The 22,425-nt window shown below is 40.5% G+C and overlaps 1 protein-coding gene across 3 annotated transcripts in view; it reads left to right on the plus strand.

Moving 5' to 3' along the window:
- Nucleotides 1-678: 678 nt before the first annotated feature.
- Nucleotides 679-22,425, plus strand: part of PPP2R5C (protein phosphatase 2 regulatory subunit B'gamma) — an 86,254-nt gene continuing 64,507 nt past the window's right edge. For 2 of the 3 annotated variants that reach the window (XM_063332999.1, XM_063333001.1), the window contains exons 1-3: nt 679-812; nt 2,527-2,592; nt 18,465-18,624. In XM_063332999.1, the coding sequence (XP_063189069.1) occupies nt 786-812; nt 2,527-2,592; nt 18,465-18,624 (253 nt within the window). In that variant the 5' untranslated portion in view covers nt 679-785. Of the gene's footprint in view, nt 813-2,526; nt 2,593-18,464; nt 18,625-22,425 lie in introns of those variants that run through there. The other variant, XM_063333003.1, reaches the window with a different exon arrangement.

Consider the following 22,425-nt stretch of genomic DNA (forward strand, 5'->3'; position numbering starts at 1 on the left):
TCATAAAATCCAGGCTGCAACTATGCAAAGCTCACCTTTTCCTTATCCATACACTGCAAGCACATATCGAAGTCCTCAAACTGATGATGAACACACGGGATTTGTACAAGAGGGCCAGCATACTTCACTTATGTCCTATATTGGGTTTTTTTCGTTTGTTTTTTTTTTTTTCTTCCTTAAAACACTTGCCGCTCTCCAGTAACAGGCGCTCGGACACCACACGACGGTCCCACCACCCATACCCCTCACTCAGGAGCGGGCTCCGGTAGACAACTCGGGATGGAGCGTGGGGGGGCGGCTGCAGGGACTTCTCGCTTCCCACCTGGTGCTACCGGCTGAGGGAGAGCCCGCCGCAGGCCCGGGGCGCTGAGGACACCTCAGCCCGCCCCGCTCCTGCCCCTCAGAGAAGGCGGCGGGATCGGGGCGCGGGGGCGGGACGGCTCAGCCCACCCCAAGGCGTGGCTGGAGCCGCGAGGGCCCGTCCCGCCCCACAGCCCGGGCGGAGCAGGGAGAGCCCCGGGCCCGGCCCCGTCGGCGGGGCGGGAGGGCCGAGGGGCGGGGAGTCGCCGCCAGCCCCGCCTACGCGGTGACGCTCGGGGAGCCGCGGCTCACGTGACGCGGGCAGCCAATGGGGAGGCAGCGGGCCCGCTGGCGGCGGGCGGGGGAGGAAGGGGGAGGGCTGAGGCCGCCGCCGAGGACGGGGGGAGCGGCAGCGCGGGGCGGGCGCAGCGCGGAGCGGGGCCGCTGGGGGTTGCGCCTGGGCGGCCGCGGCGCGTGGGGCGGCCATGCCGAATAAAAACAAGAAGGAAAAAGTGAGTCGGTGGCGGTGGGGGGTTGCGGGGCAGGGGGTGGGAGCCGGAGCCCCGCGGGGAGGCTCTGGGGCGCAGGCCCCGCGGGGAGGAGGGGCCTGGGGCAGTGCGCGGTGGGGGGCGGCAGCGGAGCCCGGCGCCGAGGGGGTCGGTGGGATGCTTCCCGCCGCTGCGGAGAGCAGGGTGAGGGGCAGGCCCCTCCCCTCACCGCTGAATGCCGGCCCCCTGCTTCCCCCGGGCGCCGGGTACTGGGGAGGGGGCAGCTCCCGGTGGGGCCTAGTCCGGGGAGGGGGCGGGTGAGGGGCCGTGGCGGCCAGGGGTGTGTGGGGGTCCCTTGGTATCGTCTCGCCGGGTGCCGGCGGTCCGCCCCGCCGAAAAGGGGGCGCGGAGTTGGGGGCAGCCGGAGGGAGGGTGTCGGTGGAGGGAGGCCGTGTTTTTGGCGTGCGGGGGTGTGCTGGAGGGAGGGGATGGGCAGCGCGTCCTCAGCCGTGGCTGGCGGAAGCGTGCGCTGGGAGGGAGTGGGGGGGCTCTTACTTCGGGGCTGGTCTGGCTGTGTTTGGGGGGAGGAAGGGGTGTTTTTCATAGAGGAAGGACTGGGGGGGTCCGTCCCCAGAGCTGCTTGCCCGGTCCCCGTCCCGGGAAGCTTTGCCGCTGCGTGGCTCTGGCTGCAGCTGAAGTTGTGCTTGGGGGATCGCCATAAGCACTCTAGGGACCACTTGAAATCTTTTCGCCTCCCTTTCCCGACAATTGGAGAGGATCCAGCTTTGGCCCCGCTTTGCCTCAGTTTCCCCCGGCGCTCCCGGGAGTGATTTGTCTGGCAGCGGCGAAAGGGGGTTGCACAACTAATGTTCGCAGAAAACTTCTAAGTCCAACAGAAAGTTAACTGGATTGCGCTTTATTTTGTCTGGTAGGCAATTAGCTATATGAATGGAAGTCAGAAACAGCGAATTATACGGTTTTCCTCATCCAGCTGCTATCCCTCTGGACCTTTTCTTTTTCGTTGACTTCTGCTTGTCTTTTAGTTTTTCAACATCGTTTTAAAATTAGATGTAGGTAGGTTGGGTGTTGTGGTTTGTGAGGCTTTGTTTGTTTTAACTCTGTCCTAATATCCACCCCACCTTTGATATTAAAAACATTCAAACTTTTCTGGGAATAACAAACCTCAAAAATACATTAGAGGTGAAGGATGCAAGTCAGGTACAATGCTGGGAAGGAGAAATTTGAGTTGTGGGCCTACTTCTAATGCTAGATGCTCTATCCCCTAGAACAGAGAAAATAATGAAGTGTAAAATGTGTATACTGCACTGATGCTAGTTTCAAAGCTAAACTAAATATAAATATTCCTGGTGCTAAAGACCAAAGACAGCAAGGGTAAATTCTTAGACATAGTTCACATCACTTGCATTCTTTGTCCCTGCCTGCTTACCTGCATGAAAGCTTATCTTTATATACGTTATGGGTGAATTTTGAGGGATCAATAAAGTTCCAAAACCTTTCTGCAGATGAAAAATGTGTAAAGCAGCTTTATAGAGACTGATAGTTCCGTATTAAGATCTTCCAAAGTAATAGTATCATTTTTGTCCCATCAATTTTAATATTCTTAGTGATAGTTTAAAAAAAACCACACTGATTTCTTCACTTGAAAATCTATCTAGATCTCCTTTTCAAGGTAACTAGGACTACTAACTTCTTTTTTTTTTTTTTTTTTTTTTTTAAGGAACCTGCAAAATCAGCCAAAAGTGGAAAAAGCGGCAAAGATGGACAAGATAACCAAGAACATGAGGTAAATATTACTAAAATATGTAGGTTTTATTCCAGGCAACTTTGTCATGACTTTTGAAGAGTGTTTTTTAAGTTTTTCTAGACTGTTAGAATTTTGACGTGACAGGTGTCTGTGAAAAAATGACTGCCCTGATATTTGACAAGGAGTGTTTATAAGTCTTAAGAGAGATGCTTTTGAGGAAGTTAGTTTTACTTAAATAAATGCTTTTTTGCTCACAGTCTTAAATATTCATCTGTTTCCTTTTTGGTTATGAGGTGTACATCTGTCTTACTTTCTAGTCTTATCGTGAGGTTTTGGGCTTGTCTTCTAGTTGCTTGTTGCAGGTTTTATCATTCTCTGTAATTCCCAAAGCTCTCTTTTCTCAAACTGTCAATGTTGGCATGTCAGTTAAGTGTCAGTAGCCTGTTATATTATCAGGAGACCTTAGGCTAAATCAAAGGCTGCCGGTTGTTCTGTTGTGTGATTTCTTTTTGTAAGCATATAATGGTGCATTCCATTTTTGACTGATTATTCTGCTGTTGATGCTGATATATTTTTTTTTCTTTCTACATTGCGTTCTGTTTTGCCCATAAGCAAGGTGCAGTGGCTTCAAAGGAGTCAATTAAATGATTATTCACTCCCTTTCACACGTTAATCCAAAAACTCAAAATTAATACATTTGCTTCGTTTGGAAATCTGCTGTTTAGGTGGATTCTGAAACTTCCTTTAAAATGTTCATATCAACCTGAATGTAAAATGCTATGCTGAAAAGCTTATTTCAGCCTCTAAACTACATGTCTTGATCCTGAAAGATAATGTTAGAGAACAAAACACTCATCCAGCTCTACCATTTTTCCTTCTCTGAAATGACTGTTGGGGTAGGTGAGTGGGAATATTTACTATGCTCTTTCTGATGCACTTCAATGAGTTCTCATTTGTTGTGCAGAAAGATGCATGCTACTGTCATAAATGAAGATGATCATTAAAATTTGTAAACTTAAGTATTTTTGCAAATTCAGATAAAAGAGTGAGTGAATTTTGTTGGAGGCATCTTAGCTACTAGGAAAGCTCTCTGATATTGCATTCTGTGTAGATGTTTATAGTGGTGTAAATAGACATTCTTTATTGTGATATGTTCTGTCTTTACGGTATATTGCTGCAATGTTAAAAAGAGTATTACTATTTGGCTGTAATTTTAGTTCCTGTGCAGTTGTAATGCTTGTCATTATCAGCATCTTTGCTGTGCATTTTGTTGACTGCTCATCTTCTCAAGCTTCTGAATGACAAGCTGCTGAGACCAAAACTGATATTCTTATTCCTTCTTGGTACTTCAGGATAGAGTGTAAAGCTCCCATAGTTAGTTAGTGGAGAGCTTTAAATGTTAACTGAAAATGTATATGCAGTTTTCTCTGTAATTTTCTTCTATGTTTGTAAATATAGCTTTTTTTTTTTAACTTGTGAGAGATGAATCTCCACAGGAGAATATATTGTAGCTTTTGTACATTTTTCTTTTTTGGTTGTCCTTTCAGGTAGAGTTCCCAATGAAAAGTGCAGTTTTCTTATGTTGTCTATGATACTTAATCATAAAGGAAAGGGTCTGAGAATGTGACTGGCACATGTAGTATGGCTGCCATTCCCAGTGGGCATTATTTAGTCTCCATACAATTTTGAACACCTCAGTGCTTGACTCATTAACTTAATTAATAGAATAATTGCGCACAAATAGTGTAGACTCTGCATTCTAATGTGGCTGGCTGTAATCGTGATGTATGGTAGCTGGTGCTTTTATGAGCAGAAAGGAGGCTCTTTGTTAACATAGTGAAGACTAGCAAATATAGAAATATTCTGGAACACACTGTTAATATATTTTTAGGTGGGTTTTTTTTTTTCATTTTAAGGGGGGTTGTCTTCATGTTTCCTTGTACATGTATATTAACATGGCTTTTTTAAAATCCTCTTCTAGACGATGAGTAGATTTGGAAATATACTGGTTCATCTCATACTTTTTTTTCTTTCTCAAAATGCATTAATGCATATGCGTATGATGCAAATGAATTTAATGCAAATGGCCAATTGTAAAGACTAGAAACTGTCTCCTATTCAAAGAATGGGGACAACACTAACAGCAGCATCCCACAAATGCTTTATTTATAGACATTTTTGTAGCACTTAACTAAATTCATGATGCCTTGGACTTCTATAGATAAAAAAGTACAACAGATCTTAATATTTACAAAAAATGAACAAATGTTTTTCCTGTGTTGCAGTCAGGGAAATGAGATTTCAGTTGAGTGAGGCTGTACAGCAAGTTTGAAAGGGGTTGAAATGATTTCTCGTATGCCAGGTCACAATGCCCATGCTGAAAGGGGTTGAAACTGATTTAAGCTGATGCTTTCTCAGTTTGAAAACTTCATCAGAAGCACATAAGCATGTACAGAAATACTAAATAGTAGCTGCAGCACACAGGTGACCAACTGAAGTAAATGCCTCTTCATTTAAATCTCAAAGAATCCCATCGTAGTTGTGTTTGAAAGCAAGGTCCATCTTGCCTATTTTCCTGTCTCCAGCATTCCCACCAAGCAGATATTTAGGGAAAAGAATACAAGATGATTCTTCTTGCATGACCTGTGCCTTGGTTACTTGATGTAATACCAAAAGAGCCATGCTACATAAGAAGAGAGGTCTGTGTTGCTTCATATTTGCTAAGTGGTCAGTAGCTAATAGTCAGCAAGAGAGATTTAGGAACAGAGTAGATGTATGGTCTTCCATGCTGGTATGCTTTTCTTTAAGCCAGTATGTGGCTTAAAGGTTGCTTAGCTGAGGTGTGGTGTAAATTTTTTTCATATTATTAATGATGTAAATGACTCTTTTTTTATATTGTCATCTGTAGATTACTTTTCCCCCCCCCAAGCCCTGCTTAATCTCCCCTAGGTGGGAGGACTTCCATTGCTTTAATTGTCCTTCTCTGTTTTGGTGTTCCATTCTTTTTGTGTCAGAGTTGCCAGAATTGCACAGTATGTGTAAGGTGAAGGCACCTTGTTGTGCTGTACCCTAATGCAAGAATTCCAATTTCCAGTTGCATATTGTTCACTTCTTGAACACTTAAGAAAGGAGCTAATATGATTAAGCTCCTATCTAGCTTTAGTTTGTAGCCTGTTAGCAACCATTAATGAATTAGACTAAATAGTAGTCAGAACAGTGGAATCTATTCTCTTATGTCTAATCTCTTACTTCAGTAATTAGTCCAGGATATTAATGTTTTCAGGTTGTGAACGAAGATTTAATGTGTTGTATATTGTTTTTCCTCTGTGTGGTAGTAGTGTCTCTACTCTGGTAAAATCCTTGGGGGGTTTGTTTACCAGTGCCCAAAACCTATACACAAATACCAAAAAAAAAAAAAAAAAAAAGAGGCCTGGGTGTGGGGCTGGGCTTTGCCAACACTTAGTAATTTGTGGACATATTCCGTGTGACCTAACTGGCCTTTGCAGAAGTTACTTGCCTCACAGATAAGCTTTATTATAGAGTTCTGTTTTGTCACAGGGGCGTGGAGGTTTTTTGAGTTAAGGCAGTAGTAACTTATGGTCAGTCTAATTTCTTTAGAAAGAGCTGGGTTGGTAGTAGTTAATTGTTGTTGAGGAACATTACCTTTTTCTGTCTCTAGCAAGAACCTAACGCTTCTAAAAATTCAGGTGTTTCTTACAGTACTTTAACAGTAGTTTTCAAATACAACCACTAGGGAAGGAAGTTAAAATTTTAACTCTATATACTCTTATTTCTGTCTCTTTTGCCTGTGAGAAGGGATGTGCTAAAACTTGCACTTTTCACCAGTCACTGAAATGGTCTGGAAGCATTTGGACAGTTCACTGTTGTGGTTCACCTGGGGGATGGAATGGTCAGAAATAGCTGTTAACCTTTCATACAAGACAGTAGTAGGTGACTGGGATTGACAGCATCTTCTAGGTCTAGCTGGACTGGTTTAAGAAGGCACGAAACTTCTACATTTAAAATTGTATGCATTTTGAATCTGGGTGCTGAGTACTCTGTAGAACAGAAAGACTGCCTTCGTTGTTTGAGAAAGTACTGGCTCGATGATATTCAGCAAATGAGAACAGAAAATGTAACTCTTTCTTCAAGTTCTTCTGCCATGCAGAACAGAAAACAGAAGACTAATGTGGTTTGAGGAGGGTGTGTGTTTGTGTATTATCTCGTTGTTTCCATGTGCTGCCCTGTTTGCTTCTTTCTACTTTAAAGGTGTGTTTTTTGAATACAGACAAATCAAAATGTAATAAAATACAAACTGCATTGGCTAGTTTTCTTGCTGTGCAAGAAATTGCTTCTTTTATTGACAGCATGTGTTGCTAATGTTGAATTATAATCACCATTGAAACTAATTTAAAAAAAATTTAAGTACTGATCCATGCTTCTGTTCTGCCACTGTCTCGCAGCTATCACTTTGCAGTAGGTTTATTAAACACTGGTAATAGCTTCCAGTGCAGTGATTTTTGTCAGGCTTTTTTTTTTTTTTTTTCCAGAGACTTTTCTTCCCTGCTTTGTGAAGCCTTTTTTATTTAAAAGTTAATTTATTAAGCTATTCAGCATAGTGGTAATATTTTTTGGGAATGGTAACAAAACTACAGAAATCTCTCTTTTATGGGCTATCTTTAAAATGCTTCAGCAAAAAGCTAAGGATTTTCATATTTCTGAAAGAACCTTGAGAGGTAGCTATCCAGTTTTCTGTGATCACCTTTCTTATATTAGCCAGCGCACAGTGGGGAAAGACTGTCAGTGTTCTTATTACTACTTTTACTGATTCCTGATTACATGTACACATATGACTTCTATTTTCCTTAAAAATAACAAATTAGAAAAGGGATGGGGAAAGAAGTGGTGTTAATGGTTTAGTATGGGTTTCTTAGCAGAGATCATATTCTAATGTTAAAAGGGAAACTAGGAATAGACAAAAGCAATAAATCCAGCATTTTTTTGTGTTGACAGGTGCCTGTGATCAGTAGCAGCAAGTTATTGAGAAAGTTGACTCCATGTTTTCTATATACTGTTGTTTATTTTTTCTATGTTTCCTGTTTGTGATTTTCATTGCAGTACTTTTTAAGGTGGTGTACCAGTTATTAGTAACCCTGGGAAACAAATGCATCTGATCTTGAAGATGGCATATGGAGACTGTTGTACAGTCTCTAGCTTGTGACTAGATTTTTCTACTTCAGAATTTTTAAAGTTATACTTGAAAATCTTAGCACAGACAAGTACTTACTGGGTAACTCATTAGGGAGTATGGCAGAGGAGCTTGAGGTTTGGGGGTCGGGGAGGGGAGAATACCTTTCCAAAAGTTCTGGGCTGGTTTTCCCCACCTTGTTCACATGTATGAGAATTAGGTTCTAATGCTCCTAAATAATTTCTGGAAATACCACCTTGCCACAGAACACTCTTTCCTTCAGCTGAGATGATCCTGTTTTAATTGTTTAGTATGCAAATTTGTACCTGCATGTGATTCAGTGTATACGTATTTAGTGTCACTTGTATAAAGCAGCTGTCATTTAAGTTCTTTTCCATTACTGTAGTTAGACGGGCAATCTCTGTCACTCAGTGGCACAACGTTTTTGGATGCATTGAGTTCAGCATCTTTGAGGTATAAGATTCTTCTGTATTGTTCTTTACAGAAGCAGATGTCTTTTATAAAGAGATATATTTAGCATAGATCAGATTTATCTCTTTTAATTAATGCCTGAAACTGAGTATTAATTCAATTATAACATAAAACAGTGTTTTAAGGATTTTGGAAGCACTCCCTACTCTACTGTCAGTTTGATGCCAGTTATATAGCCATCTAGATCAGGAATTCCTGACAGCCTGTAGTGAAGCACACCCAAACCCTTAAGTTTTCAGCGGGACAAATAAATAAGCTGTGTTTGTCTGGTGTATACAGCACATAATGAACCTCGCTGTACCCTAGGTTTTTCTTCAGTACATACTCAGTAATATGTCCCAGGTGGAGTAATAGGTGGAGTAGCCAGTATTTTCATGAGTCAGTCCCATGTAGTGGGTAAAATTGACTTGGAATTTGGTCATCTTTCATTTGGAAGAAGCGAGATACTCATATTATGAAATAAATCTGAAATTTTGAACAACTAGTCATCTCAAGTTTGACTACAGAATGGCTATAAATGGACAGTGCTAGCCCTTCTGTTTTCTGAAGCTTTCTAAGGCTATTGGTTTGGGATTTTACTTCTAACATTAGTAAGACAGAACTTTAAACCAAAACTGCATTTAAAATCGGGATGGATTTTTTTCTTGTATCAGGTCTGTAAATAAAGTCTGTGGGCTTTGAGTTGGGTTTTTTTTTTGTCTTCAAACAGGTGTGCCAACATCTTAAAAAAAACCCAAACCCAACAACAACAAAAAACACCCAAAACGAACAAACTTTTTTGAAAGTTGATTTTTGTTCATGGCTTGCAGTTCTGATTTTTCTTTCCAAGAGAGAATGTTTTAATGGGTTGATACAACCATTGAAAAATACTTAAGTGTAGCAAGTGAGCACACCCTTAGTATTAAATGAAGTGCCATTTGCTGACTAAAAAGATGCACTATGTGTTGCTCTTAAAGCATTATGTGTTTTTTTATTTGTTTTTAGCTTCTGTAATTTCCTATTTTCAATTTTTATTAACATCTTGCCTTTTTGGTTTTGGGAATTGGAATTTCTTTCTGCCTCCAAAGCAAATATACCTTAATACTGAATAGTGAAAGAGGTTACCTTAACAGTGCTTGTTAGGTAACTTTAATATTATGCTTTTAAAACTAATTGAATTGACTACATCAGTGCTTATAACAGTATTTTGTTACCTAAAAGGAGATGCTTCTGAAAACAGGTTCCTATTCCCTTCTGGATCTTACACAAGGCTGATGATTACTTGTGTAACATATGATGTGTGAGGTCTTTGGTTTGTGGTTTTAGTACTTGCTATCCTCTACTTCATAATCATGCTTTTAAACTCTCTGAATCCTTCCTGAATGGAAACACAGCAATGAAGGCAAAGCCTGTTATAATCAAGAGGAGCAGAGTGGTCTTCAAAAATGGGTATCAGCAGTTTGTAAACTGAAAACATCCTTTTCATCCTTTGTTTCAAATCATTTCTCTTATTTTTTTTTCATAAAAGTTAAGGCGTACTGCGCCTTAAACTTTGACAGGACTCACGTCTTCATTAATGCATATGTATAATACAGAATTATTAATATAGTTATCCCATAGAGAATACAAATAGTAAGAAAAAACAGGTAGCTGAACCCATATTTTCACAGACTCTACAAACATTAAACCTTGTTTGTTTTTTCTCCCTCAATTTCACTTGAAGCCAGAATAATTTTGTAATTCTACAAGTGGGATGGTAGGCTTTAGTTTTTTGTTTGTGTTTCCCCCCCACAACCCCCCACCCCCAACAGGCTTTGTGGATCAATTACAAAGAAAAAATTATAGGGAAAAAAAGCCTGCTTCATCCCTGAATATACTACTTAAGATGATTTCTGATTATTATAATTTGCTATGCCTTTATGGTGACTATAATTTAATATGCTTCCTCGTCACTGAGTTCAGCAGTCTCTGAAAAGTGAACTTTCTGGTGACATGTAAAATAACAGTATGATGAGAGCCAAAGATGAAGTGATGTGGTGTAACAGTTCTTTAGAAGTGGTCAAGGTTGTTATTTTACTACTAAAATGCCCAGGAACCTTGTCATGGACAGTAACTCTCTTATATAGCATCTAATACAAATACTAAGTTCAGGGGCAGGGGGAGAAGTGAAAAAGGTTTCAATATGAGTGCCTGAAGTGAGAAACTATTACGAACGGATCAGGGAGCATGAGAACAGACATCATCGGTAAAGCCACATATGCAGTAGCTTTATATAATTAAAGTTTACAGCGGAGTATAGGAGTTGAAGCATAAAGCAAATGAGATCAGTGTTTGTGTGTGTGTGTCTTCCTTCAAATGTGGGAACCGTACATATATGTGTATGTATATATCTGTGTGTGTATATATAAAAAGAAGCACAAAGATAGTTTTTGTTGGGCTTTTTGAAAGTAAAAGAGTGGTTCAGGCTGATCAGAAAGAAATTACAAATGAAAATCAAGAACTAAAGTAACTTAAGCCAGGCCATCATTTATTAAGATTCTTCATCTCTATATTTATATAAATCTTTTGAAATAATACTTAGGATGTTATCTGGTTTTGATCATATTTAATTAGCTGACTGATGGTTGCAGGTAACAAATTTTCCTTCCTCTGGGACCTTTATTTATTTGAAGGTTCATTAGAGAAGATGCATTAAGAAACAAATGTTGCTTTGCTGCCTGTGTTTGTAAATGTCATGGTTTTAACCCCAGCGGGCAGCCAAGAACCACAGAACTGTTCGCTTACTCCCCCTTGGTGAGATGGGGGAGAGAATTGGAAGGGTAAGAGTGAGAAAAACTGGTGGTATGAGATAAAGACAGTTTAATGGGTAAAGGAAAAGCCACACACGCAAGCAAAGCAAAACAAGAAATTCATTCACTGCTTCCCATCGGCAGGCAGGTGTTCAGCCATCCCCAGGAAAGCAGGGCTCCATTGCATGTAATGGTTATTTGGGAAGACAAAATACTGTAACTCCGAATATCCCCCCCATTCCTCCTTCTTCTCCCAGCTTTATAAGTTGAGCATGATGTCTCGTATGGCATAGAATATCCCTTTGATCAGTTGGGGTCAGCTGTCCTGGCTGTGTCCCCTCCCAACTTCTTCCACACTCCCAGCCAGATGAATATTATCAACACTGTTTTCAGCACAAATCCAAAACATAGCCCCATACTAGCTATTATGTAGAAAATTAACTCTATCCTAGCCAAAACCAGCACAGTGAAATACGAGGTGCTCACTGGTGGTCGTACTTCAGCAAACGCAAACCACCATGAATCCTCTTCCAGTCTGAGCCTGGGCACCCTGTCATCTTTGCCAGTGCTGCGCAACCTCAGGCTGCGGATCTGATCTCTGACTCAAAGGAATCAAATGTCAGTTTAAACCAGTTCAAAAAAAATAAGTTTACAAGGAGGAAATGGAAACTAAGCCATATGCTACTGATATTTAACTATGAATGTAAAATTGCAGTACACGAATGTTAAGGATGCAGTGCACCGAGCTGAGACATCTTTAGCAATCGTCGGGATTGGTTTGATGTGTTGCAAGTCAAGTGTGTTGCACAAAGCTGTGATGATACAATTCTTCAGAAGATAAAATTTGAGCCGTGTGTTTAAGCAGCTAACAGGAAATACAAGCAGTACTTTGTGTTGTGAAAAATAAATGCCAGTGAGAAGGGCAGAAGAGCTTCAGCAAGTTGTAGATCAGTCTTCTAAAATGATCTCTTACTCTGAAACTTGCCGTGGGCACCCCTCCACAGGGAAAAGGGCCAGGTGACCTTTGCTACTCATAGGGAACTTCCAGTCACTGACGCAAATCAGTAAACTCCATGTTTTCTCTGACAAAACAGTAATGGGATTCCATAGTTAGACATCAAGAATAGCCAACAGTGATATTGCTATATGTAAATGCAAAAATCACGGTTGCTAAACAAGTACCACAACATAAATCAGTGAGTGCTGATTACAGTGTGCTAAAATATATAAACTTTGTCATCACCACCCTGTTGAAGAGTTAATCTTTTTGTTTATCGCTATAATAACATGGATCCTCGAAGCTTTAGGATGCAGCTCTTGCTATCTTACCAAATAAAAACATAATAAGTTATGCTGAGACTCTGGATAGGAGAATGGTAATATCTCAACTGCTGAGAGAATCTTTAATGATAATAAATGTACTTACTAGGAAGGCAGCTGCAAAGATCATTCTAGCAGGCCAATACAGGTATCATTCTGGCAGATTATTTTATTGAGGGAAAGCAGTAAAAATGTAAGTTGCGGTCTCTGTGAAACCAACAAAAGCCTTCAGCACCATAAGCTGCATCTCCAGAGGCTCCTCCATAAGTTGTCTGAACAATCTTGTGGCAGTGAAACCGGTGAACAATAATGGCGTTGCAGCAAGAGTCTTCCAACAAAGTGAGAACCTCGGAACAGTTTGCCATCCAGAATGATACCCAGAAGCAGGTTTCCCTGCTATTTTAACTGGGTGGTTTATGGATCAATGCCCCTTTTTATATGTCTAGATGATAAGGAATCCATATCAAGCTTTGTGTAGTTTGCACTGAGTCTCTGTAGATTGAAAATGCTGATGTTAAAGATCATAGCTAGTTGCTCCGTAACAAACTCCTTACCAGTGATTGCGCACTACTTGCATGAACTAGAATTAGTGCAGACTGTCTGCATAGCATTGTCAGGCCTTATCTTTGATACCATAATAATAACAAGAGCTGAGCGAGTCCAGCAGAGGGCCACAAACATGACCAGAGGGCTGGAGCACCTTTCCTACGAAGACAGGCTGAGAGAGTTGGGGCTGTTCAGCCTGGAGAGGAGAAGGTTCCAGGGAGACCTTATAGCAGCCTGCCAGTACCTGAAGGGGGCCTACAGGAAAGATGAGGAGTGACTCTTTATCAGGGAGTGTAGTGATAGGACATGGGGTAACAGTTTTAAACTGAAAGAGGGGAGATTTAGATTGGATATTAGGAAGAAATTCTTTACTGGGAAGGTGGTGAGTCACTGGAACAGGTTGCTCGGGGAAGTTGTGGATGCCCCATCCCTGGAAGTGTTTAAGGCCAGGCTGGATGGGGCTTTGAGCAACCTGGTCTAGTGGGAGGTGTCCCTGCCCATGGCAGGGGGGTTGGAACTACGTGATCTTTAAGGTCCCTTCCAACCAAAATCATCCTATGATTCTGATATTGTCCTGTTGGAAGGTATGTTGAACTGGTGGTGTTAACAATGCAGCATTGAAATCAGCTGACAAATACTGCTGCCCTGGTAGTGTGCTGTCTTGAACAACTTGTCTTGGTCCCAACTGCTAATCTGACACCACCAGCCCACCTCCTGCAGGTATGCTGTGAATATATTTACCAAGTTGATGGCTACTGGGCCATATGCCAGATATGATCTGTCCCTGTTTCCACCCCCAAATGAAGATCTGCAAAGTGGAGAGCTCTGTGGCAGAGTTCAAGATTCCTGGAGTGTTCAGAGATTTTCACACTGCTCTGAAGTTAATGCAGAGGGGGGAAAAAACTGCATGGAAGGCTCTTAAGGGCTCTACACCCATTTTGAATCCTTGATCTTTAATTTCAGTTACATTCAACATCTTAGCCTAATTACATTGATTAAGTGTTGGGCCTCAACCACTTAGCCAAATATTTTGATTACATAGTAGGCCCTCATACAGTTTTGAAAATGAAGTTGTATATGTCCCTCTCATGTTTTCTCATATTCTTTGTTTAGTTCCAGTAAACTGTATTTCAGTTTCATTGTAAGTATATTTTAGATACAATCCAGAATGCTTTGAAAGCCCCTTCTGAGGCTGCCTTGGCAAGAAATGAGGTCTTCTGGGTGCCATAGCTCAGACCTCTGTTTATCTTAGTGAAAAATAAATCCGTGGAGGCTACTTCCTATACCAAAAGGAAAAGAAGGAAGGGGTTAATTCTGCATTAATGTAAGCATTCTCCCTCTGTTCTCAGATTCAGACTAATGATTTTCATAAAGCGTTCTGTGCTTTTTGCTGTGTACCTGCATTTCACAGGAAATCTTAACCATGTGTTAATTGGTGCAAGGTTCGCCTATCCAGATTTTGTAGTCCAGAGTTTTTATCAAGGTTCTTGCTGGTGTGTGGCTTGCTTCTGCCATCCTGGGATGGTGTACACATACACACTGGTATAAACTTGAATTCAGTGGTGATACTCGTTAGAGGGAAGTGATTTGCGGAATGGTGTTAGACTGGCCTGCACCAAGAAACACCGTATAGGATGCTGCATAGCACCGTGTTTTCTTCAGGCAGAGAGAGAGAGAATCTCTCTTGTCGTGTGCTAAGGAGGTGATCTGATTTTGTCCCTAGTAAACCATACAGTTTTTTTAATCTTGAATGACATGTGCATCCAGGTGATTTTAGTGTCATATTCAAATCCTTAATCTGCTCTGAGCAGTTTATTTTAGAAAGCAGCATGAAAGCTTACTGCATCGTTGTAGAGTTGACCCTACTCTAGGCTTGACTTGGGAGGCTTGTGGTCCTTGTGGAGAATCTAGGCTTGATTCTGTGGAGCAGGCTTTGTGTACTTTGGTTTAATTCAGTTATTAGTGAGTATGCTTTGAAAGGTAAGGCTGTAACTGTAGATGTACTTGGTCTACTCGTATCTTTCTTTCCCTGGTCGCAAATTTAGTGTTGTGTGCTGGTATATACTTGCCTGTGTACAAGCCAGGGAGATGAAGGATCCAACTTTGCTCAAAACAGTGATGTTAAGACAAGGAATGTGCCACATCTTGCTTGATGGAGGAGGACTCAAGGAAAGAAGAGATGCAAGGACTATATATGTTGAACTGTTGTGACTGGCAAGAAACCTTCTTTCCTCCCTGCCGTTTGCTCTCTTGGATTCATTTTAAGTTTACTCAAGGGAACTGAGGAACATAAACTCTCTCCCCCCCGGCCAGTTGTTAAAAGGGGGAGTTAAAAGTCAGAATAGTCAGAATCACACTGGTCCTGACTGTCTTAATGTTCATAAAAGTATGTAAAGCTTTAGGTTTTAAAAACTAAATTGCTCAGAAAACCTAAGGGTTGTATTTTGATTATGATCTGAAGAAACACATTCTTGATCTGACATGTTTTCAGTGTAATTTGTAAACATTTTTAGGGATTTATCAGCACTTTTGGAATTTAATGTGTCTATGAATATATAAACATTTGGGTAGGAGGGAGCTGTTTGCTAGAACAAGGGGAAGAATGTCACAGGAAGAGAACTGATAAAATATATATGTATAGTTTGGCTGTTCTGCTGTCAGCACAGTTGAATTGTTCACTGATGTAGTAGAACGTCCAGCAATTATTCTCTGCAGCTGTGGTTTCTGAAGTAGTCTGGTTTGTTACTGGGAGGAAGAAGCTGAGCTTGGCTCTTCAGTCAGAACTAATGAGCGTTGTAGCTTCACAAAAAGTTAAGTATGTTACCTTGAAATCTTTAGCAAACGAATACACAGACTTGTTACTCTGAATTAGTTTTCTTTCTAGAGGGATGGTTAAGATTGCTGAGCTGTGTGGCTTAAGCTGACTTACTCACTTTCTCCAGGTGCCCTTTTATCCAAGGGCTGGTTATCTGCAAGCTCTGGAGGCCAGTTCTCTTGTGGTAGCACCATAGTGCCACTTGCAGAGGTTGTTGGGTACAGCTGTGTAGTGTAGTATTCAAATAATAATGAACTGGAAACTGTTTTGGCAGCTTTCTGGTATGTGCTGGCTGAATGACTGGAGCGTGATTGAAAAGCAGAGATGACCATGGTTGATGGTGGAAGGGAGGAGGAAATCTGTTGGATAAATCGGCCAGTGATTCAGGGCTGGAATTACACTGGAGTCCTCACTGCTAGAGGGGGAGTTGCCATAGCAACAAAAAATGCTTTCCTTCAACATTTCTAATTAGAAGTGTTACCCATCCTCTTAAATAACCACTTTTGGCTAATTTTAGAATATGTCTGCCGTTTAGAATACTTGGTTCCCTGAGGTGTGTGTTACCTTAGGATACCGTAGTGTGCATGTGTGTGCAGGCACATGTGAGCACTTGTTAATTTGAAATTGAGAGTTTGTTTGGGAATAGAGGAAGCAGGAAAGCAGCTTTTCCTGTTCCAAGTAATGAACAAAAAACAGGTGGCAGTGGAAGATAGCCAGTTCAGAAAAACACCATTAGGCTCAAGTACAATATTGAAAGTATAGAATCCTGTGCAGTCGTAGTGTTTATGATGCATCTTAATTAGCTTTTATTGCTTAATACATGATAAGTCATTGCTTCCTAATTTTTAGTGCTGTTTTTTTGTCTGCTTAGTCTATTCATATTTTTATTTGGAATGTCTTTTTCTAACTTGAATTGATGGATAGAATTTACCTTGCAGATCATTTGTATTTCAGCAAAAAGATTTTTAAGCATTTAGTGTTTGGGATTAAAAAGTGAAATAATCTGAAAAGTGCAATATAAGAGGTACTACTTGTACATAAATGCTTTTAACTTGCCAGTGTATGCCATTTTTACTGAATAAATATTCTGGAGTATTTTTGGTACGCTTGCAGTGTTCAGTGTATTGTCTCCCCTTATTTGTTCAATAAGGCTGTAAGGGTTTTTGCTGTTACAATATTAAATCTGCAAAATGGTAATCTTAAATATGTTCAATGAAAACTAAATGTTGCTTTCAGTCATATCTTTGATATATTAAGTACTGCGTGTATAATATAATACAATTGTTAATCTATTCTTGAAGCATGTCCATTTCTCTCTCAGTTGTGTTCCTAGACCAAAATTTGAATAAAATTACTGCCTTAGACACTAAAGGTAGATAAACTTATGTATGGTAACACGTCCCTGTGCACTGAATGTGTACACCCCCAGATTATATGGACATTGCTGATGAATAAGCTATTCTGGAAATCCTTTGTAGAACATGAAGAAAAGTGGTTTCTGTTGTTTTGGCCATATCCCTGTGAAAATGCCATTGAAGTTATCTCATGCAGGAATGAAACACTGCTTCTGTATCTACTATACTTAACGAAACAGGAATTAAATCCCTTCAAACTGCCAAAGTGGCAGCGCTACAACTGCTACTGAATCCATCCTGAATCCCATTCCCATCTGATTATTTTTTTTCCTATTTCTTATCACACGGGTACTTTGTGAAAAGCAGAATATGGCATTTCCTGTAAGAGCAAAGTGCCAAGGCGTATTTTCAGATGTGTGTGCTTCAGTGTAAAATAGTTTGCAAATTTGAAAGGCTTCTACAGCAAATTAAGGTCCTGTAAAATGAATATAATAATTGCAGTAAGACTTCCTGCTCAGCTGTTTCTATATTCTTAGTGTAGGTCACTCCTACATGTTTCACCATTCTTGTAAAGAACATCATGAAATTATTCATAAGTAAGAAGTTAACTATTGCCTACTTTAAACCTGCTTTTCCTACTTTAAAAAAGGAACGAGAAAGGCAGCATCGCAAGTTCTGACAGGCTTTTGTTAATAATGTGTTTTATTCAGCTTGAGAGAGAGCACTGTCAAGTGTAGTCTCGGAAATAACAGCAGACTGGAAACTATAGGTGGGAAGCATTTTTCTGGTTTCATGTTATTTGCTTCATACAGAGGTACAGTGACAATCTGATAAGGACTGTTACAGTAAAAGTAACTTGCTCTGTGTAGGCACTAAACTGCTACAGATCTTCATGTATGCTTTAGAAGCTGCTGAAGCTTCTGCTACAATAATAAGACTCGCTCCTTTAACTTTATGTCAAAGCCTGAATGCCCTAGCCAAGCTTAGGACTCCAGCAGTGAGGCACAGGACAAGTAGGCAGTGGAAGGTTCACCTGCTGTAAATAGACAAGGTCCTGTGATCCCTTTGAAGCTGAAATTAGGCAGCCAAATACCTTGGAGACCTGGAATTATCAGGGAAAAGGCTAGAGTAGCTGAGGACCTATGCTACTTGAAAATTTCTTTTCAGTTGGCTGGTAGCTTCAAATAAGTGGGCTAGAGCATGTAACAAGATGATCTTTTCCCATCTATTTGAGGGCTATGCTACAGAAATGAACACTGAAAAGAGGGAACAGAAGACTAGATAGCAATACATTCAGAGGACGAATAGAGCAATTTGATTAGAAGCTTATTTTGCTTAATTTATTTCTGTAACAAAAATAAATAATTTTTAGCAGAATTTCTCTCCAGTTCAGCTACATATAACTGCTTTCATTTCTTTTTAAACAGGTGTCAAACAAAAAATCAAACAGCACTCCTCCCCCAGCACAACTATCTAAAATCAAAGTACCAGCACCACAGACAGTACTGAAGAAGGAAAAGCGGCAGAGTTCTTCAAGGTTTAATGTTAGCAATAACAGGGAGCTTCAAAAACTGCCAGCTTTAAAAGGTATGTCTTTCTAAATTGGAATGACTCTTGGGCATGAGACAGAGAAGCATCTCAACTATCATACTTACTATATCTGGAAAACCTACATTATATATCAAGTATACACACATGCAAACTTGCACATACTCACATGCTCAAGCACACTGGGTTTTTTTCTTTTCTTTCATTCCTTATATGAGGGCTTCCAGTGTGTTGCCTTCTTGGCAGTCAGTATAAGAAATATCTAAGTTTCTTCAACCCAGAAACGTCTATGTGAAAGTATATTCACTGATCTCACATGAAAGCAGAATATTTGGGCTTTCTATGTAGAATATCAGTCATCTGTCCTCAGTGCAGCATGCTCAAACCCTACTTTGTTTGTACTAAAGTATCTCTTGGCATTGTGAGAAGACCTGGTCTGTCGCCATTTATTGATCTGATTTTCCTGAGCATGGGTCAAACAAAGTGGCATCTTTTTAGTGACTGAATTTTTCCTTTGTCAATTTTAAGGCTTTGTGATCTTTTAGAATTATATTTACTGCCATCTGTGATGAAAAGATGATGACAATTGATGCATCTTCTCTTACTAACACAGCTTTTATCGTCTTTATTTTAGTTACTGTCTCCTGTGCAGATATATGTTTGCATAGTGTGCTTATGGTAGCTTGTAGTGGTGTTAGGGTAGAATTTTTCAGGTGCGATCAGATGCACTGATCTGTTGCTTATGAGCAACTGATTTGCCCTGAAGATTTATTTAAAAACAAACAAACAAAACGGTTTTGAAGTGTGATGCATGCTGCTTTCCAGTGTCCAAAGTTGGCAGTGAAAGCCTAATAGATTGCTGAAATGTTGAGTAGTTCTGTTGTAGGCAATGTGAAAATGTCCTTTTTCCCTCCAGTCATTGTTTCCTTGATATATTGCATTAGTGTTTCTTGAAAATAAGAAACTCAGCTTCTGAGCCCTTGTGGATTATACTGCTTTTCATACAGATCAAATTAGACTGAAACATTCTTCTCTTCACACAGACATCGTTTTTACAAAAAGAGCATGAAATATTGTCCATCATGTTGGTATAGCAGTCCATATACGAGGTGCTGCTCCAGATTTTTTAAGACTTAACTGCTGTTTGTAAAATCAGTGAATTTCAATCTATTTTATTAAATTTGTAAATAAGAATACTTAGCACTGCAGATCATGAATTTTATGTCCTACCTTTTAAACTGATATAATAGGTTCATGCACAAGCTGTCACATCCAGGGTGTGACATAAGCAAATGACACTGAATGAAAGTAGTGATTTTTATAAAAAGTTATACATACAGCCTCATTGACTGGCATAACCTTTTGTTCAAAGACTCATCTGCAAATAAAAACACTTGTTACTTGGTCTAGAACCTACATTTTGTCCTGTTTTAAATAGTATACTTCTGGTAGCACATGGGACTGTCAGCTCAGGGAGACTAGAACTGAGCATTCAATTAGAGGCAGAGCAGAGCGTGAGCTGGAAATGAGAAAAATGAGCGCAGATGGGAGAGGGGGAAAGTAATCTATCTTACAGCAGCTGGGGTGAAGATTTTAGATCTCTTTCCACCTTGGCTGTGTTGCAGTTTAAACTAGTCAGCCAATGAAGGGCAGAAGAGTGCCTGCTTGGACTTGGGGTGAGGTGGGAAGTAAGTCTTAGAAACTGCGTAAGGTATGTTCTGAGAGTGTTCTAGCATCTTTGATGCAATGTACCTAGATGTGAAGAAATGGTAGAAGTATTGTTGTGCACATGCATTGTATTTGCCTTTCAGTCTGCAGTCGCTCTTTCTGCTCTTAAGTGAAACAAAAGAAAAGATCATGAGCTGATCTCTGGTGGGTGCCTGATGCTGTGCGTGTGTCCCCAGGCTGTCAAGGGTCAAACCTCGTTATGAAACCCTGGTGCAATTGCTGATCTAGAGATGGGCAGTAATTACTACCTTTACTAATAAAGCCATGCCCGGTCTCATGGATCATAGCAGGTGTCTGTATAGTTGCTGTGCTCTCTACACGTGCTCACTCATGACTTAATTGCCACCTGTTAGGGTTGCTGAGAATGCTGTTAGCCAGTCACCCTGTTCTTCTGATGCGTACATAGATATGTGACTTGATGTGCGTTCAGTGGGTCGAGTAAAGCTGGGAAACTTTCTTTTTGGACAGCTCTAAGTGTGTTGTTTAATGTCTGCGCCTGGACAGGAGTTGAAGCAGACTGACAGGCTGTAATTTAAAGGGCTGAGATGATTAAGGCGTGTTTGACTTTTATGAAGCGCTGGGAAGAAGGAAGCGTTCCTTCAGGTTAGCTGTGTTTAACCTGCTTCCAGCTTTCAAACTCCAGTTATTCGTAAAGGGTGGCTGTATTTCTATGGCTGCGATACCTGGGAAACCTTTCTTCTATTTGTAGCAGACTGAGATGTGTATTTTCTTCATATATGTTGGGTGTGATGTGGTGTGATGTAGTTTACATGAGATTGTATTTTAAACTCAGCATGTAGAATGGTGTTATCTTCACATACTTGAAGGTCTGTATTAGATCTGTGAAAGCTCGTAACTGGTAAGCTGTAAATGGCCTGCGGTATTGCTGGGATAACCACCTTGGTTTGGTACCTTGCTTTGGAGTTGAGGTCAGTGCATCACTTGAAACAGTGGGAAGGCAAAGGAGGAGCTGCTAAAGTGTGTTTTCATCAAGGTGTCTTACTCGGGAAATACTTTGCCTTTTAATCTGAAATAGTCTCAATTTTTGGTCCTCAGCCACGCTGCGAACTTTCTCTTGGGCGTTGCACAAAAGTGTTGATGATAGGCGTCCGGATATACCAGCCTATTTGCCCTGGTGACTGGTATTAGTGTGGTGTGACTTATATTCACTGGAGCAGCTTATGATTAGCATTGTACACCCTTGGTTTATTCAGGAAATGGAGGAGCAGGATCACTCAGATAATGCAAAAAGAAAAGGACATAAATAATGAGGTAAGAGGTTCTAAGAATAGAGATGAACATAGGAAAGAGAAGTGTCTGATGGAATTGGTTTGTGGAGCATCAAGATCCGTATATTGGCAAAGCTGCAAGCGAAGCTCCTTGCAGCACAGTGCGAAGCAACCTGATTTCGTTTGGGTAGAAAAGGGAGCTTGTCTGCCCACAGATAACCCAGAAGTATCTCTGGAGAAGTGCCTTCAGAACTGTGTCAAGCGTCTTGAAAAGATTGTACTGATTTTCACGAAAAAAGAAAAATCCTGTGCCAACAAACTTGCGTTATGTTAATTTCTGCTTATCCGGTTCTTCTTGTTAGTGAACCTGTGTAGTACAGGTACTTCAGTTACAGAAAGTTGATTTTTGTTTCCAGTTGTTTATTGGGAAAAAAATTACTTACTAGTTTTAAATGGTGTGCTTTGTTTTATTATGTTTTGAAAACTTCCAGAGTAATGCTTTGGTTATATCAAATGTAAGTGGCAGAGGGTGTTTCAGCCTTCAGAAACTTACCACTTTCTTCATTTTTGCTTTCTTAAGAAAATAGTTTGTGACTTAAGATATATTGAAGTTGTTTACAAATTTAGGAATGTGTTCTGTATGAGGTAAACAGCGTAAGTTTACAATATGAATATTTAATAAATATATTTTAAAAGTGCCATATCTGAGCTTGTGTGTACCTGACCACTGACACACTGAAGTAGTTTGTGTTCTTTGCAATTACCCACTTCAACTTTATGCAAGAAGCCTGAATTCATTGTTACATCATGGATATTTTTTTCATGGTTAATTAGCAAGTAGTTCCACAGTGTCTGTGACTTTTAGTTTGTTGGGTTCTGGCAT

The sequence above is a fragment of the Chroicocephalus ridibundus genome, chromosome 4, assembly GCF_963924245.1.
Source record: "Chroicocephalus ridibundus chromosome 4, bChrRid1.1, whole genome shotgun sequence".
In the NCBI taxonomy this organism is placed as follows: Eukaryota; Metazoa; Chordata; class Aves; order Charadriiformes; family Laridae; genus Chroicocephalus; species Chroicocephalus ridibundus.